At 35.6% G+C, this 25,167-nt stretch overlaps 1 protein-coding gene and 1 pseudogene across 1 annotated transcript; both read left to right on the top strand.

Moving 5' to 3' along the window:
- Nucleotides 1-4,014: 4,014 nt before the first annotated feature.
- LOC119768976 lies at nt 4,015-5,105 on the top strand (annotated as a pseudogene).
- A 1,520-nt stretch (nt 5,106-6,625) lies between these two features.
- LOC6047139 (putative peptidyl-tRNA hydrolase PTRHD1) lies at nt 6,626-12,687 on the top strand. Its single transcript, XM_038264471.1, has 3 exons — nt 6,626-6,735; nt 6,794-6,996; nt 12,470-12,687. Exons 2-3 carry the CDS (start codon nt 6,808-6,810, stop codon nt 12,638-12,640), a joined length of 360 nt encoding a protein of 119 aa, XP_038120399.1. The 5' UTR covers nt 6,626-6,735; nt 6,794-6,807; the 3' UTR covers nt 12,641-12,687.
- Nucleotides 12,688-25,167: the final 12,480 nt, after the last annotated feature.

Below are 25,167 nucleotides of genomic sequence, written 5' to 3'. Positions count from 1 at the left end.
TCTGCTGTACCTTTTCACCCCTCGATCAAGGCCGTGCGCAAGAATGGAAAGATGGATTTTGCGATTGCAAGGCTTCAAATACGTCGTGAAACATATTCCAGGCGATCAAAACATTGCTGATGTTCTTTCCCGATTGTCAACGATGGCGCCGGAGCCATTCGACGCCTCAGAGGAACTTTTCATCAACGAGATCGCCCAATCTGCGGCGGTAAACATTGCGATTCGTTGGGAGGAGCTTGAGAGATGTTCAGCAGAGGACGAAGAGATCAAGTCCATACTCGAGCTCCTGGACCAGGATCGGCTTTTTGAGCTACCGTTGCAGTATCGAGTTGTAAGTAAGGAACTTTGTCGTCTGGGTAACATTTTGATGCGTGGAGACCGTGTTGTTGTTCCTCAACGGCTGCGAGACCAGATATTGAAGATCGCACACGAAGGCCATCCGGGGTCCCGTATGATGAAAAGTCATCTCCGATCTTCAGTATGGTGGCCGAAACTGGACCAGGACACGGATCGTGTTGTAGCTCAGTGTCGAGGATGTACTCTGGTTTCGGCACCGTCTGCGCCAGAACCAATGAGCCGTCGAGAACTACCCGCAAGGCCATGGGAAGATCTGGCCATTGATTTTCTTGGCCCACTCCCGGAAGGACAGTTTTTGTTAGTAGTTGTTGACTATTATTCTCGGTACTACGAGGTATGTGAGATGGGAACCATCACAGCAGAGGACACCATTAGGGAGCTAAGGGCAATCTTTAGTCGTTTTGGGGTACCTTTGACCGTGACCGCCGACAATGGTCCGCAACTGAGTGAAGATTGCGTGGAGTTTTCTGACTTCTGTCAAAGTTATGGAGTAAAGCTGATAAATACTGTGCCCTACTGGCCCCAGATGAATGGAGAGGTCGAACGGCAGAATCGGACAATCTTGAAGCGACTACAAATTGCCCAGGAACTGGGGCAGGATTGGCGAGCTGAACTGCAACGATTCCTTCTGACATATCGTGCTACGGCACACCCTACAACAGGACGATCACCAGCGGAGCTACTGATGGGTAGGCCGATTCGTACCAAGCTTCCACAGTTGACTGTTACTCGCTTGGATGACGATGAGGTTAGGTACAAGGACAGTGTGCAAAAGGCGAAGGGGATGGAATATGCAAACGCGAAACGACGAGCCAAGGAGAGTGACATCAGTGTAGGCGATCATGTTTTCATGAAGAGAATGAAAAAGGACAACAAGCTGAGTACTGAATACATGAACGAGGATTTTGTTGTGATGACCAAGACCGGTTCCGACGTTACGGTGAAATCTGTAAAACCGGAAAGGAGTTCAGACGGAACGTTACCCACCTCAAGAAGATCCAGCAAAGTGAAACCGATAACGAAACCACCGCCGATGGAGAAGCAACTGGGGATTCTGCATCTATGGAGAAGGAGACGTCATCCGAGAACATTGCTGACGAACCATCCGAGATGACAACAGGGAGTACCGTAGCTGCTCGGGCACGGAAGCGTCAGGAACCTTCACGGTTCCGGGATTACGTGGCTTATCAACTAAATACGTTTTAGGGGGATGTAGGGAGAGATCGACGTGGATCAGTTAGCGAGAGAGAGTATGTGGTTAGATTGATTTAAGCGTGGAGCGTGGAGGGAGAGGAAGGTTTGGACGGACGCTTGGGACGGACGGGAGAAATTGCGGAGAATAAAAAGTCAGCTTAAATCCTTGCATTAATCGGCCGTTTTTAATTCCGGAAAGTGACTCCTCTACATTCGATTTTACTTGTCCTAATTTAAATTTCCGGTTTGTCTGACTAACAGGATATCGACGACACGACAAGACACTCGGTGCAAAAACCTTAATCAAAAGTGGTCCTGCCGTGATTCCCGTGAAATGACCGTGAATGGTCAAAGTCACGGTAAATTGAGAGACCCCTTGGTTTTTCCGCAAAATCTACTTTATTCGCAACACTGCTTACATGTAAATATTTACTTTTGCAAATTTGTTTGCGTATCTCTTTATTTTGTCCGTAACCATTTCAAAGCTCGGGAACCTTTTCTGGCCATCGTGATGACCCACTGCTGGATCGAATTATCCACTAGCCGCTCCGGGCCCGCACAGTGACGTGTCCCGGTCATCCTGCGACGCTATTGAGCCAGGGAGTTGAAGAACCGGAACAAAAAACCACGATGGCACCCGTTGGCATCACCAGTATCGGCTTCAGGTGGACCGTACCCCGTCCCAGCTTGATGGCGCTACAACTGAACTCTGCTGTTTCCCGATCCCTGCTAACACGCATGGCCTCGATCCGGCAGTACTCCACCTCGGAAGCCGGAAGCCAACCACCCGACAAAGGCAGGCCCGTGGCATGTTACCGAAACTGGCGGTGCCAGAGAGAGGTTCGTTGGCAAATTCTGCGGTATTGCCGGGAACTGGAATTCTGCCGAAAAGGGAGCCAACTCAGAACTTTCTGATTTTTATTGAGGTTTTGAAGACCGGGTAGGTTGAATGGTAAGACGGATTAAGCAACATCCGGGCTCTCGGGGGCGTCAAACGGATTGCAGCGTGAGCCTTTCGCCGGGCTCGAGTCGAATCAATCGAACATTGGGAGGAAAATGGGTGGTGGCATGAATTGAGATTCGCTGACGCATAGGAGCACGCTGAACTGATTTCTTTTTTCCGTAGGTCTCCTGTTCTAGCGTGAGTCTCACCCGTAGTCTATACGCCGGCAAAAGCAGGTCGTAGCCAACATTTTGATTGTAATGTCGAGAGAAGATAATCGCATCTAAGTTGAACCGTGCCCCATGATCAACACGACGACAACTCGACCGATGCAAAATCTGCGAGAATGTTGACTTTTACGGGTGCACTAATCGATAGTTCCGACGACCGAGGATCATTCCTTGAACTGTTACTGCCTAGGTGCCGGTTTCGACAGCGCACCACAAGCCCTAACCTCCTCCAGACGGTCCGGACTGCCTCCTTCTCTCAAACCCGTTCCCGCCGAATAGGGGTTTGTGAGGAACCCCCGGCGGGGTAACCTCCGAGGCAAGGCGTGCGAGCCAAAACTGAAAATCTACGAAAGATGCAACTGTTCGGTCACAGCCAAGTCAGACTGGGACAAAATCCGATGCACCAAAAACCTATACCAACCATGCAAACACAGGCACCAACGCAGTTAGGCGTCATCCATAAAGTATGTCACGCAAAAATCGGCCAAAATTAACCCCCCCTCCCCCCTATGTCACACTTTGTCACAAAAGGTTGAACCCCCCTTCAAAAAGTACGTCACATTTTGTCAGACCCCCCCCCCCTTGTTTTCGATTGGATTTTTTATGCTTTTTATATATTTAAACTCTCAAAATTTTGGTATTTTTGGCAATTTTAATATGAAAAAAATTATCTAATTATTATTTTTTTAGAAATTAACAACAGTTTTGTATTTTTAAAAATTAGAAGACCTGGTATATTAAAGTATTAAAGATCTTGAAAACTGTTTTTCACAGCTTTGTATCTAATAAATTCGAACTATTTATAGCAGGTTTCTTTTGAACACCCTGCTTTGAAAATTATTATTATCAAGCAAGAATTAGCAAAATATTGAAGTTCCAGCTGAAAAAAAATGTGACTATATTATAAATAATAATGTGATACCGTCATCAGGGGTGACATTGGGTCTGGGGGTGAGTTTGGGTCATACAAAAATGCAGAAATTTGTATGACCCAATCTCACCCCCTAGACCCAATGTAACCCCTGATGACGGTGCTTCTAAATAATAGTAAGCAAACAATTTTAGAAAAGAGGATTTAATTTAATTGTGTACATTTCAAATTAATATTATGCAATCATAAAAAACCTAGCGTGACGTCACAATCTGGCAAACCCCCCCCTCCCCCCTTCGTCACATCTTGTCATACATTCTGTAACCCCCCCTCCCCCCCTAAGAGCGTACGTACTTTATGGATGACGCCTTAGCACTCCGCTTTTTCCGCTCCCCGGTCGAAGACCGACCAGACTCCACCACTGGACGAACCCGGAGCAACTAGTGGAAAGTGCGTTCCCATACTTTGGACAGTTCGGCATAAACCGTTGAGCCGAAACTTCAAAAGCTGGCATGTTTCTTGCTGAGCTGAACGAGTTCCTGACTCGTCAACTGGTCGCAAATGGCTACTCCGGTGTGGAGGTTCGCGTCACCCCGACCAGTACCGAGTCATCATTATGGCCACCTGCACGTTCGCGAGCTGACCGCCGCCGTCCAGAAAAGATTCGGTTTCGCCCTCGGCACCGTTGAGCTATTCGCCGGGTCGTATCCAGTAAGCTGCGTGTTCAGCGTGCCAAGTCGATGAAGTTCATCAACGACTGATGATCCATTCCGGAGATCCTTGCAACGTGTACGTCGACACGGCCACCCACCACGTCCTGCTGTGCCCGGGAGTGTTGGGCGTAATGGTCAAGACTATGCTGCTGTGGGATGCGAAAGTCAATAAGCCGCTGTCGGACAACATTTCCAAGGTGAAGCCCAATCATGAGACTATGTCCAACACGCCCGCAGCGAACCCAAGAACAAGCGGTCGCAGCTGGAGTTGGGAGCGGTGGAACCGTCGTCGAGGTGGTTTAATTTATCATTGTCAGTGCCCACTCCCTCTCCCCAGCACGCGCGGTTAAGCTTACAACCTAGCACACAGGAGAATTTGGATTATTTGTTTAATTTCAATGTCATCCGACAACAGGGTTGAAAATTACTGAAAAAGAATCTTGGATCATATGGTCCCACGAGTTATTGTCCCTATTGCACATGTCTTGCCCCACATTCCCCTTCAACATTTTCTAAAATAGTAAAACCCCCTGAAGCTTTGTTTCGTGACCAAAAACCATGATCTCGTCTCCAACGGGGTACTTTTGCCCATGAATTTCTGCACAGTAGCCTCGTTAACCCTTGAGAAAACTTTTGTACACTTCTCCTGCACTATCGGTCGCTGTTCCTCCAAATCCCCCTCCTTCGCGATACCCAGCAGCTGCGTAATGTTCACGTTGTCCGACTCGACGGTACTTGCGAAGCGCAGGTTGTTTAGCGCCGACTCGTGGCCTCGATACACCTCGTACATCTGCTAAGTGGTTCCCTCGAAAAAGAGACCACCAGCGGTCAGGAAGAGTGTATCCCCGATGAAGATGATCTTCCGGGGTACCACGGTGGGGAGATGCAACTGGCCGATGCGCTCGTCGTTATCACCGTAGATGGACAGCTTGTAAACGAGGGATCCGCCTGGTAGAACTTCATTCATTGCCTTCTGCGTGGTCCCAGTGGCGGTGCGTCATCAGAACCTATTTCAGCGTGACTCTGGCTTCCTTGGTGTGAACTTGTCGATCCTCGCTTTTCGGTGCAAGCTGCCTTTTGTCGGAACGAACGCCGTACTGAAACCGTACGGTCCGGAACTGATGACGCGAACTTCCGCAAGACCTCTCACCCGCCTCGCTGGCCAGCTTGTGGTGAATCGGCGACGAGGACACGGAAGAACGGTGTGAACCGCGTGATTCCGCATTCCAGGGTTTTTCAATCAATTCAAACATCTGACATTTCGAAATGACATTTCTAAACGTCAAAATAAGAAGGGTTGCCAAAGTCAATTATATTTTCAAATTTTTCGTTTGACGTTTCCAGTTCCAAAGGAAACGGAGGGGTAAGCGGATTTGGTGCCCACTTTTTGGAGGCGAGTGGCTTGTCGTGTCGTCGAGGATATCGTTGCCAAATAAAATTACAATTACAAATTACAAATGAAGGAGGGTCTAGGAGGTCAAATTAAGAAGTTCGTTTTTCGAGTGATTTTATAGCCTTTCCTCATCGAGGTGAGGAAGGCAAAATGTTAACAAAATTGTTTTGGGACCATCCACAAACCACGTGGACCCCCTCCCCCCATCGTGGACAATTTCCATACAAATAAAATCTAAAGTGTCCACACTTTTTCCCTTCATGCTTGACAGAAAGTTTAACTCCATGTTGCACTTTTGATTTATCGATACCTGACAAAATGTATAATTGATCGATTACAATACTTGCTACGTCTTAGACTGTCTGCAGCGCGAAGTTTTATAATTGTTTCAAATTGCGAGCAGTTTTAATTTTTTAGAACTGGCGGAAATGAAACTAGAACACGGTGCTCGCAACGCGCTGATCTAAATGTTGTTTCAAAAAATGCTTTTAATTGTGTGCGTATGATTATCAACACAGCATCATAGTGTGTGTGTAAGAATACGTGGATATCTCTATATATCTGATTTTTTTGAAACTGAGTTCTATTCCAGTTCCAAATCGTCTCACGTTTGAAACAAACTCGTCGAGCAGTTTTATTCCGGTTTCAAAATACTGCTCGAAAAATAAAACTGCAACTCCGCGTTGCGGGTGGTCTGTTTCAGTTCTATTTGAAAAATGAAACAGCTAGAACAAAGTAGAGCCGCGTTGCAACCAGTCTTAGGAGTATTTTACCAACAGTAAATTGGTTCCGCTTTGACAGTTCTAAATTGAGGCCGCTTTGCGAACCACTATTCAGCACCCAGATAAAATCTAAAATGTCCACACTTTTTCCCTTCATGCTCAAAGTGTTGAAGTTTGGAAATATTTAATATTTCCAATGACCTGTCAAATTTAATAAAAGCAATCAAGTAACCACCCTGACGGCGCACATATGATTTTCTTTTGTCACAGAACCAAAACAAAACAGAACCGTCCCTGACACGTACTTCGCCGGTAAGCAGATTTTCGTTCTCAATTTCCAACAAAATTTAACTGTAATTACAAATTGTAGCAAATTATCACAAAATGTCCGCCGCAGCCAAACTGGTCCAGTACGTGGTGGTGAACGGGGAAATCGCCAAGAGTTGGCCGAAAGGAGCGGTGATTGCGCAGTGTTGTCACGCGGTCGCGGCCGTTTCGCACCTGTACGCGGCCGATCCGGACACGGTCGAGTACTTCAAGGATCTGGACAACATGCACAAGGTGGTGCTGGAGGTAAGAGTTTCTTGAGAGGTTTAAATTCAATTTGAAGTAACAAATATGAAGGCGCTTCTCTTCTAGACATAGAAAAAGCATTTGACAATGTTTGGCATAAAGGTTTGATTGCGAAATTGAAATGATTTAATTTTTCGTTTTATATGGTGAAGATTATTCGAAATTTTTTTAAGAATCGCACTCTGCAGGTATGTAATCAGAGCTTAAATCTGATCTCAAGGTAGCATTTTGGGTCCAATTTTAAACAATATTTTTACTTCTGACTTGCCTGATTTGCCCCCAGGTTAAATGAGATTAATTTATAGTTGACAAAAATCTTACTTACAAGGATCACATTGAAAGCATACATATATCGAGACATATATAAACAGGAATTCCAGATTTTGTCTCAAGAATAAACCGTTAATTTAAAAACAAATTTTTAGACCAGCTATTGCTTAACTAGGAAGAAAAAACTTCAGAGGATTCAGAACAAAATTCTGAAAATGATTCTGAAACTTCCTCCCAGTGAAATTAGCTGAAGTTGAACACTTTGGATGTTATGTCCAATAAGGGACCATCCATAAACCACGTGGACACCTGGGGGGGAGGGGGGGAGTCCACCGGTGGACCGATTCCTCTTGTGAAATACAGCCGAGAAATCCGTCAAACAAGGGTCTTATTGAAAAATCCAGCCTACCAAAGCAAGCATTTTTTTTTAATTAAATATGTCTTTATTGAACTTTCTTATAATAATTACATTTCTTTTACATGCTAAGTGGTATGGCCTAATGCTCTTCATCTTTGTTGTATTTTTCGTGTTATTATTAACTGATCACATTTATTTTATTTAACTTCAAATTGTTTTACATTATTGCATTAAATCGAATACATTTGGGTAAAAAAAAAGAAAAAAAATCACTTTAACAGAGCCGTACCTAGGGTCCACGGCGCCCTTGGCGAAGCATCAATTTGACGCCCCTCCAAATTTTTCATCATTTTGATATGTTTACTTAAATTTTCAGCGATTGCTTCAAAGAGTTTTAATAATATAATGGTAATTGATTGAATAAATATAACAGCTAAAAAATCCAACCACAATTTAATTCTTTGAAGAATATTCAAATTAATGTTTTATTATTTTTAAACCATTTCAATCGATTTATATCTTTCCAATACAGATAGGTTGTAACGAAAAGGTGCTTTAGGATTAATGTTGACTGAAAATAGCAGAGTGTTGTTTTATCGTTTTAAACAGAATTTGATCTGACCTAGCTTAAATTTCATTGTATCAGCATTTTCCTGCATTTTTGGATGGATTCCTTTGGAAACTATTTTTTTTTCAATTTATTTTTGAAAACAATATTTCTCTTCTCTGTGACTGTGTTTTTTGCTTGATATAAAATTCCTAAAATTTGTTTTTTGAAAATTCATAGCTTCAAACAAAGGCAATTAGTTTTTACCTTTTTAACACATTGAATTTTTTTGTGTTTATTTTTCGACATCTAAAGTTTCTTAAAATTTTGTATAAAAACCATTACACTCAAATAGAGGGTGACGAGCGGGAATTCCCGGGAAATCGACCATTTTTGGACCTCTCGATTCCCGGGAAATTTGGTCGAAGCAAAATTATATAAACAAATAAAAAAAATAAAAAAATTCGAAATTGTTCAGAACATTGGGTGTTCAATGTAAGATGTTCAAGTTCGAATGAACCAATGCTTCTCTTATCTTCTAATTCAGAAAGTGTAAATTTTAACTTATTAAAAATTCCAATAACTATAATTGGGAAAACTTAAAATAATGTGGACCCCAAAATTAACCTTAAAGCATACTTAGCAGTTAGCCACAAGAAGAAAGTCTATTTTTTTTATATTTTCGCTGTATCAAGGTAATTTCCTTTTTTGATGTCATGGAGTAATTTTGTGTTTCGCTTAAACCTCAATATTAAATTATATCTTAGAAAAAAAAACTCTGGAAATCTTTGTAAAGTCCGCCAAATGTGAACATTCGGGTTTTCCGGATCACTATTTTTTCAATGCATATTTACAGTTTTAAAAAAGAAAAAAAAATATTAAAATTGTTGTTTTGAGTCGCTATTTATTATATTGTAAAAATCCCGATACTGGGAAATGATATATTAGCTATTTTGTTATTTCACAAAAATCTAATAACAAGTTCATGCAACAAGTTGTATTGCAGATTCAGAAAAAAATCAAGAAGTAGATCATAGTTCCCAAAAATAATGAGGCTACTAATTAACGTTTCATTAAATAAGCATGAATAAATCGAAACTGAATTCATTGAAAAGAAACACATTCATAACTTTTCTTTATACATTACTGGCACTATTGGCATAGTTATAAACACTACCAGGTCCCGGGAATTCCCGGGAAATTTCCAAAATTCAACTCTCGATTCTCGGGAAATTGAAAATCTCGAGAATAGTCACCCTCTACACACAAAGCTTTTAGAACCGTTTGTGTAAATGTGAAAATTTAGGCGAAATTACACTGGATAGCCCAACACATGGAATCCATGAAATAAAAAAAATGTATGTGAAAGATAAGTAACTTTATCCATTCCATTAAAACATAAAAAAACAAAAAATTTCAAGGAAAATGTTACTAACATTCTTCAAATTATTGACCCTAGAAGCAAAATTAAGTGGAACTTTGTGTTTTCCCAAAAAATATTGCTGTTTTTGGAGTTGGAATTTTGCTTTTTTTTTTGTGCTCGTTTTGGGCAGCTTCGATTCTTGGTCGAATGGTCGCCGCCGCAATTGAAGCATTTGGCTTCGATGTTCTCGTTGATTGTTTCGCAAGCTTGAGTTTTGTGCTCACCTCCGCAGGTTGCACAACGACTCTTGATGAAACAGTTCCTTCCACCATGTCCAAACTGCAAACAGTTCGAACACTGTGTCACGTCACGGTGCACTGGACGATAACGTTCCCAAGTCACGATGATGTTGAAAATTGCCCGAACTGCTTTCAGCTCAGACGGCGTTGTCGATCCTTTCTCGAGATGAACCAGGTACAGTTGATCACGATACTTGATGTCCTTGTTGTGTCTCGTCATCTTGAAGACTTCGATCACGTTCAACTTAAGAGTTTTGAGCTCTTCTTTCAGCACACTCACATCCATGTCGTACAGGCCTCGAAGGACCTGTTTCATGGGGCGTTTACCTGGATCGTCATGGCTGTAGTATTCAATCTTTGTGTTGTTCAGGAAATCCCGGACGTAGTTGTAATCCTTTCTGGTAGGTAGCAGAATTTTGAGTCCATCAGCACACAAGCGAATGGAAGCTCGTAAAGCACCAGATTTGATAAACCCGGTCAGCCACTTTCGCACCGAGTCCGATGACGATGTTTTCACAAAAATGGGTGGCAACTTTTCCCGTCGTTCAAACTCTTCCTTCTCGCTCACGTCCACAGGGAGGGTAGCGAACTGGTTTTCAGACGAATTTTGAGCGTCCTTGCTCAAACTGCCTGGCTTTGCAGGTAGCGCTTCGGCATTCTTTAGCTTCTTCAAATCTGCCGATCCTGCTGGTGAGGACCGCCTCTTTTTCTTGCCGTGAGGCATTTTTTGCACTTTTTAAGTACTTTTCAGGAGTACCTCATTGATTGGTGGTCCATAAAGGAATGCCTACCAAAGCTAGAGAACTGATCATTCCCAAAAAGTTTCTTGTAGCTAAAATGATTTTTTTCATCTGTCAAGGGAGCCCAAAAAACGTGTTTTCTACGGGTTAAGCTAAGTACGGAGCTCGGAAGGAACGCGGTTATGAAAATATGGGCATGACATGTCAAAATGACAAATTTTGACAAAACGTGGAATGGACAAAAGGTCGAAAGTTTAAAATATTTTACATTTTATTTAAATTAACTGTTCATCATTGAAAATTTGAAAACTATATATATTTTAGAAATCTGTCTTTTTTCAAAACTGTTCATAATTGAAAGAATTGAAAAAATCACAAAAATATTAGGATATAGTCAAAAATAATAATATGTGAGCAATTCTCTACAAAAACCGGAAATGGATGTTATTTGTATTTTCTGTTTTGGCTCAAACTATATTATGTCATTGGTTCACCCATACAAATCTCCATACAATTTTGGCAGCTGTCCATACAAAAATGGTACGTAAATATTCAAACACCGGTAACTTTTGATTGAATTTCCTGATTAACTTGGTGTCGTCGGCAAAATTGTAGGTATTGTTGAGGACTATTGAGAAAAATAGGTACACGAAAAAAAAAAACGAGATTTTTTTTAAATATATTTTAGGGGACAAAAACCCGCAACTTTTGAGCCATAAAGAAGTATGGTCAAAAAATCTGCCGCCAAGTATATTTTTTTGAAAAAATAGTGATTTTTGGAAACAAAATTTAAATTTAATGCAATAAAGTTTAAACTAATTTTTTAAATGTAAAATTGAACTTGCAATCGAAAAGTACCTTATAGATTTTTTGATAAAGGGTCCCAATTTCAAGATATAGCCACCGAAAATTTGATTTCAGCGGAATATTTGCAGTTTTTCGATTTTTAAAAATAGTGACCATGAGTGACCTTTTCTAAAAATATAGTTCAGAAAGTTCAGAAAACTTGCTATCAAATTGTTTAAGAGACTTTCTAGATTGTACCCATGGTTGCTGAGATACAGAGCGGCTTAAAGAAAAAGAAACGGAAAAATTTAAGTAATCTAAGTCTCACCCAAACAACCCACGATTTTCTAATTCTTATTCATAAATTCTTAAATACGTAAAGATTTAAATCTATAAATTCTCACATTCCTAAATTCTTGAGTTCTTTAATTCCTATATTCTTGATTTTTTTTTTAATTTTTAAATGCCGCCATGTTATGTCTTCATCTCAAATTACAGAAAATCAGAAATCTTTGGAGCATTTTCGTAATAATATTTGTAGAATTAATGATAGGTATACAGTGCACTTATTATTCATTATGTTTTTTCCCCAATAAGACACCAACCTCATTCCATTATTCAACATTTTTATTAAAAGAAAAAAAAACAACAGTTCAGAAATTTCAATTTCTATTTGCATCGCACCACATTTTCCAACCCATTTATTCCCGCGTGCGTTCTGGGCCACAAACCTTTCACTCGACATTAATTTCGCGCCCACCATGCCCAGCACCGCGATTCCAAATTGCATCCCGGCCAGAGGCCAGCTTCGTCGGAAAATTTGCTCCACAACTTTGAAACCATCTGATGGGTTTTCTTTGCTGCCCTCCCACACACACTAAATTTCCCTTTTAAACACACATTGTGGGAGGGAAAATTCAGCGCCTTGGCGCGAGGAAAATTTTTCTATTTTTAAGTCTAAAATGAAATTTGCAGCACCAGCGACGGCGACGACGACGGTGGCCAAGAATGCGAAATGTGTTTTGTGTGGCCGGTGTTGAAAACGTTGAAATGTTGCTTTTATTTTTTTTGAAAAATGCTTTTGTTTTTTTTTATTTATTTTTCAAACAGGCTCCCGATGTTGGAAAGCTGACCGGTTTGGGGGAAGCCCTGGAGAAGGATGGCATCAAGCACAAGGTTTGGATCGAGCAGCCGGAAAATGTGCCCACTTGCATCGCGTTGAAGCCCTACAAAAAGGAAGAGGTTCACAAATATGTTAAAAAGTTTAAATTGTTGAGTTAGGTCAATCTACTAATGTTAGGTGAATAAATCGATGCATTTCCCTCCAACACACAAACTTTATTGTTTAGAAAATGTTTGAAATCGAGAAAATAACAAATTTTTCTCGGAACACGCGCGAAACGGTTTGGAAATGATTGCCAGTAAAAAATGTTTATGAGTTTGAGCCCCCGAGGAAACTGGTCTGATGCTAAAAGGCAAATCTCATCGTCGTCGTTTGTTTTGTTTAGCGAGAGGTGAGATGATTTTTCCTGCGCGCGAATTACGTAAGGTTTCGGATTTCTAAGCTGATTCTGTTGTATCTGGCAGTGAGGCAACGATTTGGGAATATTTCTTAAAATAGTGGGTTGCTGTAATAAAGCGAATTTAATTATTTTTCTTACAAATTTGAAACATTCCATGGTTAATTTTTCACCTAAGCCTCAAAAACTAAAAACTAAAAACTAAAAACTAAAAACTAAAAACTAAAAACTAAAAACTAAAAACTAAAAACTAAAAACTAAAAACTAAAAACTAAAAACTAAAAACTAAAAACTAAAAACTAAAAACTAAAAACTAAAAACTAAAAACTAAAAACTAAAAACTAAAAACTAAAAACTAAAAACTAAAAACTAAAACTAAAAACTAAAAACTAAAAACTAAAACTAAAAACTAAAAACTAAAAACTAAAAACTAAAAACTAAAAACTAAAAACTAAAAACTAAAAACTAAAAACTAAAAACTAAAAACTAAAAACTAAAAACTAAAAACTAAAAACTAAAAACTAAAAACTAAAAACTAAAACTAAAAACTAAAAACTAAAAACTAAAAACTAAAAACTAAAAACTAAAAACTAAAAACTAAAAACTAAAAACTAAAAACTAAAAACTAAAACTAAAAACTAAAAACTAAAAACTAAAAACTAAAAACTAAAAACTAAAACTAAAAACTAAAAACTAAAAACTAAAAACTAAAAACTAAAAACTAAAAACTAAAAACTAAAAACTAAAAACTAAAAACTAAAAACTAAAAACTAAAAACTAAAAACTAAAAACTAAAAACTAAAAACTAAAAACTAAAAACTAAAAACTAAAAACTAAAAACTAAAAACTAAAAACTAAAAACTAAAAACTAAAAACTAAAAACTAAAAACTAAAAACTAAAAACTAAAAACTAAAAACTAAAAACTAAAAACTAAAAACTAAAAACTAAAAACTAAAAACTAAAAACTAAAAACTAAAAACTAAAAACTAAAAACTAAAAACTAAAAACTAAAACTAAAAACTAAAAACTAAAAACTAAAAACTAAAAACTAAAAACTAAAAACTAAAAACTAAAAACTAAAACTAAAAACTAAAAACTAAAAACTAAAAACTAAAAACTAAAAACTAAAAACTAAAAACTAAAAACTAAAAACTAAAAACTAAAAACTAAAAACTAAAAACTAAAAACTAAAAACTAAAAACTAAAAACTAAAAACTAAAAACTAAAAACTAAAAACTAAAAACTAAAAACTAAAAACTAAAAACTAAAAACTAAAAACTAAAAACTAAAAACTAAAAACTAAAAACTAAAAACTAAAAACTAAAAACTAAAAACTAAAAACTAAAAACTAAAAACTAAAAACTCAATACTAAAAACTCAAAACTCAAAACTAAAAACTAAAAACTAAAAACTAAAAACTAAAAACTAAAAACTAAAAACTCAAAACTAAAAACTAAAAACTCAAAACTAAAAACTAAAAACTAAAAACTAAAAACTAAAAACTAAAAACTAAAAACTAAAAACTAAAAACTAAAAACTAAAAACTAAAAACTAAAAACTAAAAACTAAAAACTAAAAACTAAAAACTAAAAACTAAAAACTAAAACTAAAAACTAAAAACTAAAAACTAAAAACTAAAACTAAAAACTAAAAACTAAAAACTAAAAACTAAAAACTAAAAACTAAAAACTAAAAACTAAAAACTAAAAACTAAAAACTAAAAACTAAAAACTAAAAACTAAAAACTAAAAACTAAAAACTAAAAACTAAAAACTAAAAACTAAAAACTAAAACTAAAAACTAAAAACTAAAAACTAAAACTAAAAACTAAAAACTAAAAACTAAAAACTAAAAACTAAAAACTAAAAACTAAAAACTAAAAACTAAAAACTAAAAACTAAAACTAAAAACTAAAAATTCAAAACTCAAAACTAAAAACTAAAACTAAAAACTAAAAACTAAAACTAAAAACTAAAACTAAAAACTAAAAACTAAAAACTAAAAACTAAAAACTAAAAACTAAAAACTAAAAACTAAAAACTAAAAACTAAAAACTAAAACTAAAAACTAAAAACTAAAACTAAAAACTAAAAACTAAAAACTAAAAACTAAAAACTAAAAACTAAAAACTAAAAACTAAAAACTAAAAACTAAAAACTAAAAACTAAAAACTAAAAACTAAAAACTAAAAACTAAAAACTAAAAACTAAAAACTAAAAACTAAAAACTAAAAACTAAAAACTAAAAACTAAAAACTAAAAACTAAAAACTAAAACTAAAAACTAAAAACTAAAAACTAAAAACTAAAAACTAAAAACTAAAAACTAAAAACTAAAAACTCAAAACTCAAAACTCAAAACTAAAAACTAAAAACTAAAAACTAAAAACTAAAAACTAAAAACTAAAAACTAAAAACTAAAAACTAAAAACTAAAAACTAAAAACTAAAAACTAAAAACTAAAAACTAAAAACTAAAAACTAAAAACTAAAAACTAAAAACTAAAAACTAAAAACTAAAAACTAAAAACTAAAAACTAAAAACTAAAAACTAAAAACTAAAAACTAAAAACTAAAAACTAAAAACTAAAAACTAAAAACTAAAAACTAAAAACTAAAAACTAAAAACTAACAAAATAACAAAATAACAAAATAACAAAATAACAAAATAACAAAATAACAAAATAACAAAATAACAAAATAACAAAATAACAAAATAACAAAATAACAAAATAACAAAATAACAAAATAACAAAATAACAAAATAACAAAATAACAAAATAACAAAATAACAAAATAACAAAATAACAAAATAACAAAATAACAAAATAACAAAATAACAAAATAACAAAATAACAAAATAACAAAATAACAAAATAACAAAATAACAAAATAACAAAATAACAAAATAACAAAATAACAAAATAACAAAATAACAAAATAACAAAATAACAAAATAACAAAATAACAAAATAACAAAATAACAAAATAACAAAATAACAAAATAACAAAATAACAAAATAACAAAATAACAAAATAACAAAATAACAAAATAACAAAATAACAAAATAACAAAATAACAAAATAACAAAATAACAAAATAACAAAATAACAAAATAACAAAATAACAAAATAACAAAATAACAAAATAACAAAATAACAAAATAACAAAATAACAAAATAACAAAATAACAAAATAACAAAATAACAAAATAACAAAATAACAAAATAACAAAAAAGTGAATTAAGCATTAAGTTAAGCAAGCAAAATATGAATATTTTATACCAAAGTTGCAACATTTAAAACTTGAATCGGTTCCAAGATGGACATTTTCGAATATTTTCATACGATTTTTGTATGGAAAGTAGCCTAAATTGAAGCTTTTATGGACAAACCAACGGGGCAAATTGGCGTTTTGTTCGTAGGGAAGTCCTTAAGAAATTAGCAAAATCAAAAATATAAAAATTAAAATCTTTTGAAATCGGCCGATAACGTAAAGAGTTTTGTAAGCTTGAATTTTGTATTAGATACATTTTTAGTATTTTGTAATTTTTATATTTTTTTTTCAATTATTAATTCAAATGCTGTGAAGACCTTTTCATATGTTGTGTCTAAGTCGAAAGTTATAAAAATTTGTGTAATTGAAAAAATGGAACGTTTGTGTATCAGTCGACTCAGAATCGAAAATTAAACTGTGTGTGTTTGATACATAAAAATCAAAATTCCAGAAAACATTTCATTGTTGGGTAATTCTCTACCAACTCACACGAAATCGGGAAAAGTTGCCCCGACCCCTCTTCGATTTGCGTGAAACTTTGTCCTAAGGGGTAACTTTTGTCCCTGATCACGAAACCGAGGTCCGTTTTTTGATATCTCGTGACGGAGGGGCGGTACGACCCCTTCCATTTTTGAACACGCGAAAAAGGGTTTTTCAATCATTTGCAGCCTGAAACGGTGATGAGATAGAAATTTGGTGTCAAAGGGACTTTTATGTAAAATTAGACGCCCGATTTGATGGCGTACTCAGAATTCCGAATAAACGTATTTTCATCGAAAAACACTAAAAGTTTTAAAAATTCTCCCATTTTCCGTTACTTGACTGTAAAAAATTTTGGAACATGTCATTTTATGGGAAATTTAATGTACTTTTCGAATCTACATTGTCCCAGAAGGGTCAATTTTTCATTTAGAACAAAAATTTTCATTTTAAAATTTCGTGTTTTTTCTAACTTTGCAGGTTTATTTTTTAGAGTGTAACAATGTTCTACAAAGTTGTAGAGCAGACAATTACAAAAATTTTGATATATAGACATAAGGGCTTTGCTTATAAACATCACGAGTTATCGCGATATTACGAAAAAAAAAGTTTTGAAAAAGTTACTTTTTGCGTTTCTCTTTGTTTCGTCGTCCGTGTCTGTCGCGGGTGACCATGAATGGCCATGATCGATGACGACCAACTTTTTCAAAACTTTTTTTCGTAAAATCGCGATAACTCGTGATGTTTGTAAGCAAACCCCTTATGTCTATATATCAAAATTTTTATAATTGTCTGCTCTACAACATTGTAGAACATTGAAAAAACACGAAATTTTAAAATGAAAAATTTTGTTCTAAATGAAAAAATGACCCTTCTGGGACAATGTAGATTCGAAAAGTTCATTAAATTTCCCATAAAATGACATGTTCCAAAATTTTTTACAGTCAAGTAACGGAAAATGGGAGAATTTTTAAAACTTTTTTAGTGTTTTTTTCGATGAAAAATACGTTTATTCGGAATTCTGAGTACGCCATCAAATCGGGCGTCTAATTTTACACAAAAGTCCCTTTGACACCAAATTTCTATCTCATCACCGTTTCAGGCTGCAAATTATTGAAAAACACCTCTTTTTTCAGATGTTCAAAAATTGAAGGGGTCGTACCGCCCCTCCGTCACGAGATATCAAAAAACGGACCTCGGATTCGTGATCAGGGACAAAAGTTACCCCTTAGGACAAAGTTTCACGCAAATCGAAGAGGGGTCGGGGCAACTGCTGTGTGAGTTGGCGGAGAATTACCCTGTTACGATATCTCCGGACATAATGCACAAAAGTGGCTGAAATTGGGGTTACAGATTAGTTTTTTTGTATGGGAAATTTAGCAATTATGTTATTATTTTATAAAGCAGGCTAATTTAAAAACATCTATCGTCATGCACTCGAGACTTAAAGGGTCAAATGTTTGCATACATTCAGGCTTGAATACTTAGTTGGGGCATCAACCATAAGCTTTCTTTAAAACCTCAAACTCATCAAACTTTAACGATCCACTTATTTAAAATGCTTTGGAAAACATTTTTCTTTGTTGAATTGTTGTGGGAAAGTAAATTGAAAGGAAAATATATTTTTCATCCCCTTTTCTCTCTAGAAAAGTCAGTTTCTGTAAATGAGGCGACCTAGTCGATGTAGATGCCCGTGATATTTTTAAACCAACCAGAATACAATCTTTTTGCGCACGCCAAGGCAACAAAACACACATTTTTCCGTTGGGGGAACAAGAGGAGGAAAATGATATATTCTAATTCGAATCGTTTTGTGTACTTTACTGAATGAATCGTCCGCGAAAGGCCAGCGGCCAGCAGGAAGGTCTTGCGGGAAGGTTGCCATCTTTGTTTAGACCACACGGCGGGGTGCCTATTTTTAGGCGCCTCGCCCCACCAACATGTGGCCTCAATATTTCAAAAAAGACAGAAATACACAATGCTGGTCGCAACCTAAATTCGTAGTGAAGTCAACCATCAAACACCGTGGATGTCAATGCAGCTCTCTGAGTCGCGCCGAACCATTTCATTTTTAAGGGGGATTCGCCGAGGCCACACGTACTTAGAGTACTGACGCGGGACGTACTGGCGGGCTCGCAATTAGTCATCGCCGACGACGACTGGGAGGGAACTCTGTTCGACTTGCAACCAGTTGGGACGGCGTGACCTTCCCTTCTTTAGTGTGGAGTGTTTTTTTTGCTTAAAACAGGCAGAGATATGATTTTATTTTGTGAAAAATTGAAAAAATACCGTTTTACTTCGACCTGGTTTGTGTCTTTGCAATGTTAAATAAATGTGCTGGTGGGTGTCCCGGCTAAAATGGTCATAAAACATACTTTTATGTGATTATTATGAAACCAACCAGTAAGCAGACTTAAAAAAAATCAATTACTTCCAAAATCGGCACGCTTTATTTAAACTGCTTCGCGAGCAATTTTATTAATTGCATGGAAATATTTTGACGACAAGTTTTTTTTTTCACTACCCAAGGGCAAAGAGCCTTTAGCAGTCAAGCTGCCGCGCGGAGGGAGTTTGCCCAGTCTAGATTGAATCAGCTGGTGGTGAATCTGGTCCTGAGAACCTGCCTTTAACGAGTAGAGGGACACCCGCCGACCAAATGGGTGCCACCTTGCGTGGCTTTGACCACCCTTTTTTGATTGACGCGACGGTGGCGTTATGGATTTATGGAAATGAATTGAAATTATAATTGCGGAGGTTTTGCAGCTGAGAGCGTGCGAAAGGGCATTAGAGCGCAAATAAACAGGTATTTATTGCACTTTATTGGTGACACTTTTTGCGGTAATTGCGAGTGCCTTTTTGAGAAACGAGCTGTGAACGATTAGAAATAAGCGACTGTCAGATTTTGTTACTGTTCTCACCTTCGTTGTGTCATATCTTTAACTTATTAGTACCTTTGTCAAGGATATCAAAAGGCTGTTGTCTTGAACATGCAATGAGAATCCGCTAATATGTTTGTTGGCCAAATTAAAGCGATGAAATGTGTTTTGTTCAAATGTTATCATTTTCAAACAAATTGCCATGCCGGTTATGTTCATGACATAACTGACTTTTCTCTTCAAGAATATCCAAATTTTTAAGCGAAGATGGCTTTGCGACGGACGTCCAAAATTCAAAATCACGCAGTGGTGCCAACATTAGAAAAAAAGTGTGCGATGGCATGACAGTCGAACTTTTTTTTAATGTTGGTACCACTGCCTTATATTGACACTTCGGGACATTACTGAGGAAAGGCTATATCTATAATTCTATATCTTTTGAAAAAAATGAAATCGTACCCATTCATTAATTTTGACGTAAGATTAAAATTCAAAATGTAATCAAATAAGCAGTGTAATTTTGTTTTCATAGAATGCATCATGTTCATAATATAGCAATTCAAAACTTTTATTTTTTTTAAATTGTTTCCATGTCATTCCTGAAATTTTTCTTTGAGTAGCTGAGAAAATTCAGAAACAACCTAGCGAATATTAAAATTAATAGAATTAGGTTTTTGAATTGTCCTCTAATAAGACTTTATTTTTCAAAAGCAGATAGCTCGGTCACCGGGCTTCCCTAAATATTGATTTTTTGACCTTTTCAAATACTTCCCAAGAATTAGCCATTTATTTTGAAAAATATATATTTAGAATGAACGTAAAACAAAGGTTTAAAAAATCATTAATTTATAAATATATGGCTTTCGAGAATCGACTTTTTGAGAAAAAAAGTGTTTTTAAAAATAAGATTTTCTGTGTTCCGTTTTTTAATAGTCCTCATCAAACAGGATTTAAATATTAACGTACCATTTTTGTATTGATAGCTGACCGGTTCATAGCACTTGTTTACCAAACAGTCATTTGTTCAAGTTGAACTTTGGATAGATATAATAATTTTTCATGTTTTCCAACTTACCACACAAAAAAATCATATTTCCACAGCATAGTTAAAGTACTCACGGAATGTGCAATCCAATATGGCTTTAAAATACCTAAGTACTTGGGTACACTCCGCTAACCCAAATTGTTTGAATTTGACCTGTTGATTGCCTGGTACATTTCTGTAGAAAAATCGAATATTATAGCACCGCCATATTGGCCACCATGTTGGATTGCACATTCCCTTAATACTTTGGAGTATGTCAAGGGTCACATTCGAGTTCGGCGACCTCAAGTTAGTAAAATTTGACTAGTTTATTGAACGTATAAAGCCTTTTATTATGGTTTTTTTTTTTTCATTCAGCCGCCATATTGGATGTCATCTTGAATATCTCGGTTCCCTTTGAGAATCGGGAAAATCAACAGGCAGATCAGGATTCAGGCTGTAACTGAGATTCTGACAAATGCTTTATTTCGTGACGGGACAACGCGAGCAAAAGCCTTTTTGCCTTCCTCTCCTCACTGAGGCAAGGCTATAAAATCACTCGAAAAATGAACTTCTTAAATACGACTCCTAGATATACCTTCACGTATACCTATCGACTCAGAATCAAATTCTGAACAAATGTCTGTGGGGATGTGTGTAGACATGATTTTTTTCCACACGATTATCTCAGAACTGGCTGAACCGATTTTGGCCGGATCCGCCTTATTCTGGGCGTTTTGGGGTCACCTAAGACCCTATTAATTTTTTTTCTGTTTAGTTAAGAGCGAGTTTTTCACCAATGTGTAACAGGTCGTATCGAGGTGCTCCGATTTGGATGAAACTTTCAGCGTTTGTTTGTCTATACATGAGATGAACTCATGCCAAATATGAGCCCTCTACGACAAAGGGAAGTGGGGTAAAATGGGCTTTGAAGTTTGAGGTCCAAAAACCTAAAAAATCTTAAAATTGCTCGCATTTCCGTAAAACTTCATCAATTCCAACTCTCTTAGATGCATTCGAAAGGTCTTTTAAAGTACTTCAAAATGTGCCATACACGGAGAGACTGTGCCCAGAAATTTTAACAATTAAAATTGTTGATTTTACTTTCGTAAATTTTAACAAAAACGTACTTGTCACTGCCAATTTTCAGTTAAATTAACCAAAATTCAGTATTGATTTAATAACCTGTTTGTTGAAAATGCTAAAGGCAAAAAGCTAACAGATTTCCCGAACTCGAATGAACGTGCTCGGCTGTTAGCTTTGGTTTTAGAAAAATCAAGATTTTTTTTGTTGAATATAATTAACATTTGGTTGAATATTTACAAGATAAACTTGGGTTTGTTTACGTCTGTCATTTGAAGTCTGGATCCAAACGAGAGCGGTCGATTTGTTGAGTTTGTGTTGTTAATTATGAAGTGAGAGGATGTGAATGGTGAAAATTACACTATTTGGCTAATGTTGAAGTGGCAAATCAAAGTGTCGCAACTGGGGAGGTGGAATTGGTGAGTAGGTTTGTTGATGGTTTCTTTGCAGGTGATAAACTATGATGAGCAAGAGGACGACCTTCACCATGAGGACCTCTAATGCAAGTGAGTTGAACACGTTATAAGAATGTTTGATGGAAAGAGAGGGCAGTAGAAGGGAGATGCGGGCCAACTCTTAACGGATGGAGCATCCCGGGCAAATTTAACAAAATGCTGGTTAATCCAAGTAAGTATGGGTTTATTTTTGCACAATAATTTATCTAATGTGATTCTTATAAGAAAACTGAATTTAAAAGCTTCACGCTTACGACGGATATAATCTTAATGAACCATTATTTTTTTTCAGAATCATCAATTATAAAATACATAGAAATGCGTACATGACAACATAAAAAAATAGAGTTGAAGTAAAATATCAAAAAATAAAAATATATAAAATATATAAATGGAGATAATTATTATCTTGAAAGTTTTGTTGCAATACGACTGATCAATAAACTGGTAAGTTAAACTCAAAATATTTTTTTCTGGATTCGGAGTACGTTGTATAAATTAAATCAAATGCAGTAAAAGTGTGTTTCCAAAAGTAATTGTTAAATTAATGCAAGCTTGGTATTTAGCATTATTGATATTTCTTCTTTCCTCATTATAATTACATTTATTTACGTTCCTTTTTTCAGTTTATAACCGAAATTAAGAATTTTGTATTAAATTACTAATAAATTCCAAATGTCTATTTGCAGCAAAAGGTTCACTTTGGTGAAAATTCTGTGTCCTGAGACCGTTGTAGATGATGATGACTTATCGGATGATTTCACAGTCATGGTAAGTGAATACAACACTTAATTTTATACAACATAATACAAATATAAGCTTAAAATTTTGCTCGGTTTCTATTTTTAAGGAATTCACGAGAAATTTGTAATATGCTTTTTTATTTTTTATTTTTTTTAGATTAATGCAATGTAATTTTTTTAAACATTAGTCAAATTTCACATGTTTTATAACAACAGTTAAAAAAAATGTTTTGATGCTTTTTAACAGTAATTTAACAACTTAATGCAACAAAAAAAACCAATGAGTACAAAACGTTAAATTTTTAAGCAGAATAAATGCGAAAATAAAAAAAAACTCAGCATTAATTTGTAAGGCATTATTATAAAATTTACTGCAAATTCAATAAAAATATTGCTAACAACAGCTAATTATTGACTACATGTACGAATATTTTTTTGTTTTTAAGTAAGGCATTAGTTAAAATATAGCTAGAAAATCGGCCCAGCCTATATCGTTGGATAATTAAAGAAAATATATATCAACACTTACATAAATTATGTCTAATTAAGAAATGTTTTGTTACAAACCACTAATAATTTACTCCATGCAAAAATATTTCGGTTGATACAACGAAAAACAATGTTGAAAAATAGTTGAAAAATATGTTCCAGCCAGTTTTTAACAGAATATTCCACAATATTTCAGTTGAAAACAAGAAATTTTTAGTTAATTTTCTGAAAAAAATATTCTAGCAGTCGACTGCTAGAATTTTTTTCGGTCATTTAACCAACAAAAAATGCAATTCCAACTATTTTTTTAGTTAATTTTAATTACTGGTGGTCAGCAATTTCAGGTTAACAAAATCAACAATCGATTGTTGAAAAAAAGCTGTGTAAAAAATTAACCCATACTTTTAGTTAAATTAACCAAGATTTTCTTAGATTTGCCCCGGCCGGTCTCTCCGTGTAGACATCCAGGATTGGTTCGACTTTTTCTCTTAGCTTTTGCAAATTACTGTCAAAAATGGATTTTTTTTAAACCTTAATATCTTTTTGCAACAGCCTCCAACACCCATACTCCTATAGGTCAAAAGATAGGTAATTACATGGACTATAAGCCTATGGTATTAACTTTTTGGCCAATCGCATTTTTTCTCATAGTTTTTCGATTTTTCTAGAACAAACATTTTACAACGTTAGTTTTTGGCCGGTAGGCCGCCATAGCGGCACTTTTTAGTCTCAATTTTGTCATATTCGGAATCCTCGGACAATTTCACGTAAGTTAGAAGTACTGGAGTTGTAAATTTGATTGGAAAAATTGCCATTAAGAATGAATTAAAATATTTTTCAACAATTTGTTTAATTATGGGGTAAAACAGGTTTTCGCCTACTTGATATAGCATTTGACGTATTGATCACAGGGTAAATAAGATCTATTTCTTTTTTCAAAAATGTTTTATTTAATAATTCAAATTTACAACTCCAATACTTATAACATACGTGAAATTGTCCGAGGATTTCGAATATGACAAAATTGAGACCAAAAAGTGCCGCTATGGCGGCCTACAGGGCAAAAACTAACGTTGTAAAATGTTTGTTCTAGAAAAATCAAAAAACTATGAGAAAAACTGCGATCGGCCAACAAGTTATTTCCGTAGGCTTATAGTCCATGTAATTACCTATCTTTTGACCTATGGGAGTATGGGTGTTGGAGGCTGTTGCAAAAAGATATTAAGGTTTTAAAAAAATCCATTTTTGACAGTAATTTGCAAAAGCTAAGAGAAAAAGTCGAACCAATCCTGGATGTCTATGGCACATTTTGAAGTGCTTCAAAAGACCTTTCGAATGCATCTAAGAGAGTTGGAATTGATGAAGTTTTACGGAAATGCGAGCAATTTTAAGATTTTTTAGGTTTTTTGGACCTCAAACTTCAAAGCCCATTTTACCCCACTTCCCTTTGTCGTAGAGGGCTCATATTTGGCATGAGTTCATCTCATGTATAGACAAACAAACGCTAAAAGTTTCATCCAAATCGGAGCACCTCGATACGACCTCTAGAACAAACCGAGCAATATTTACAAATACTGCCTCTTAAGTATTTAAAAAGTTATGCCAAGAAAAAGATTTTTGTAGATACAAAAAAGGGTGATTTTTTGCCTAACCACAAAAGGCCGGGTCTTTTTGTTTACGTGCGAGAGTCGCGCCAGATGCGAAACGCCCGGTTGCCACATTGCTTCAAATGAGAGTCTGCATGTTTTCTGGAAAAGTCTGTATCAGGTTTATATTTTTTCATAAACTTATTTTCATTATTACTTTGTAAATGTGAGGAAGGCACCACCCACCTAATGGTGGATTAAGAAACGTTTTTTTTT

Source organism: Culex quinquefasciatus, chromosome 3, assembly GCF_015732765.1.
Source record: "Culex quinquefasciatus strain JHB chromosome 3, VPISU_Cqui_1.0_pri_paternal, whole genome shotgun sequence".
Taxonomy (NCBI): Eukaryota; Metazoa; Arthropoda; class Insecta; order Diptera; family Culicidae; genus Culex; species Culex quinquefasciatus.
The sequence above is the reverse complement of the archived record's forward strand: the minus strand, read 5'-3'. Positions and strand labels throughout refer to the sequence as shown.

Excerpts from the sequence above, each read along its gene's own strand:
- LOC6047139 (XM_038264471.1), top strand. The coding sequence starts at position 6,808 with ATGTCCGCCGCAGCCAAACTGGTCCAGTACGTGGTGGTGAACGGGGAA. Across the intron at positions 6,997-12,469 it reads TGCACAAGGTGGTGCTGGAG|GCTCCCGATGTTGGAAAGCT; the intron begins GTAAGAGTTTCT and ends TTTTTCAAACAG.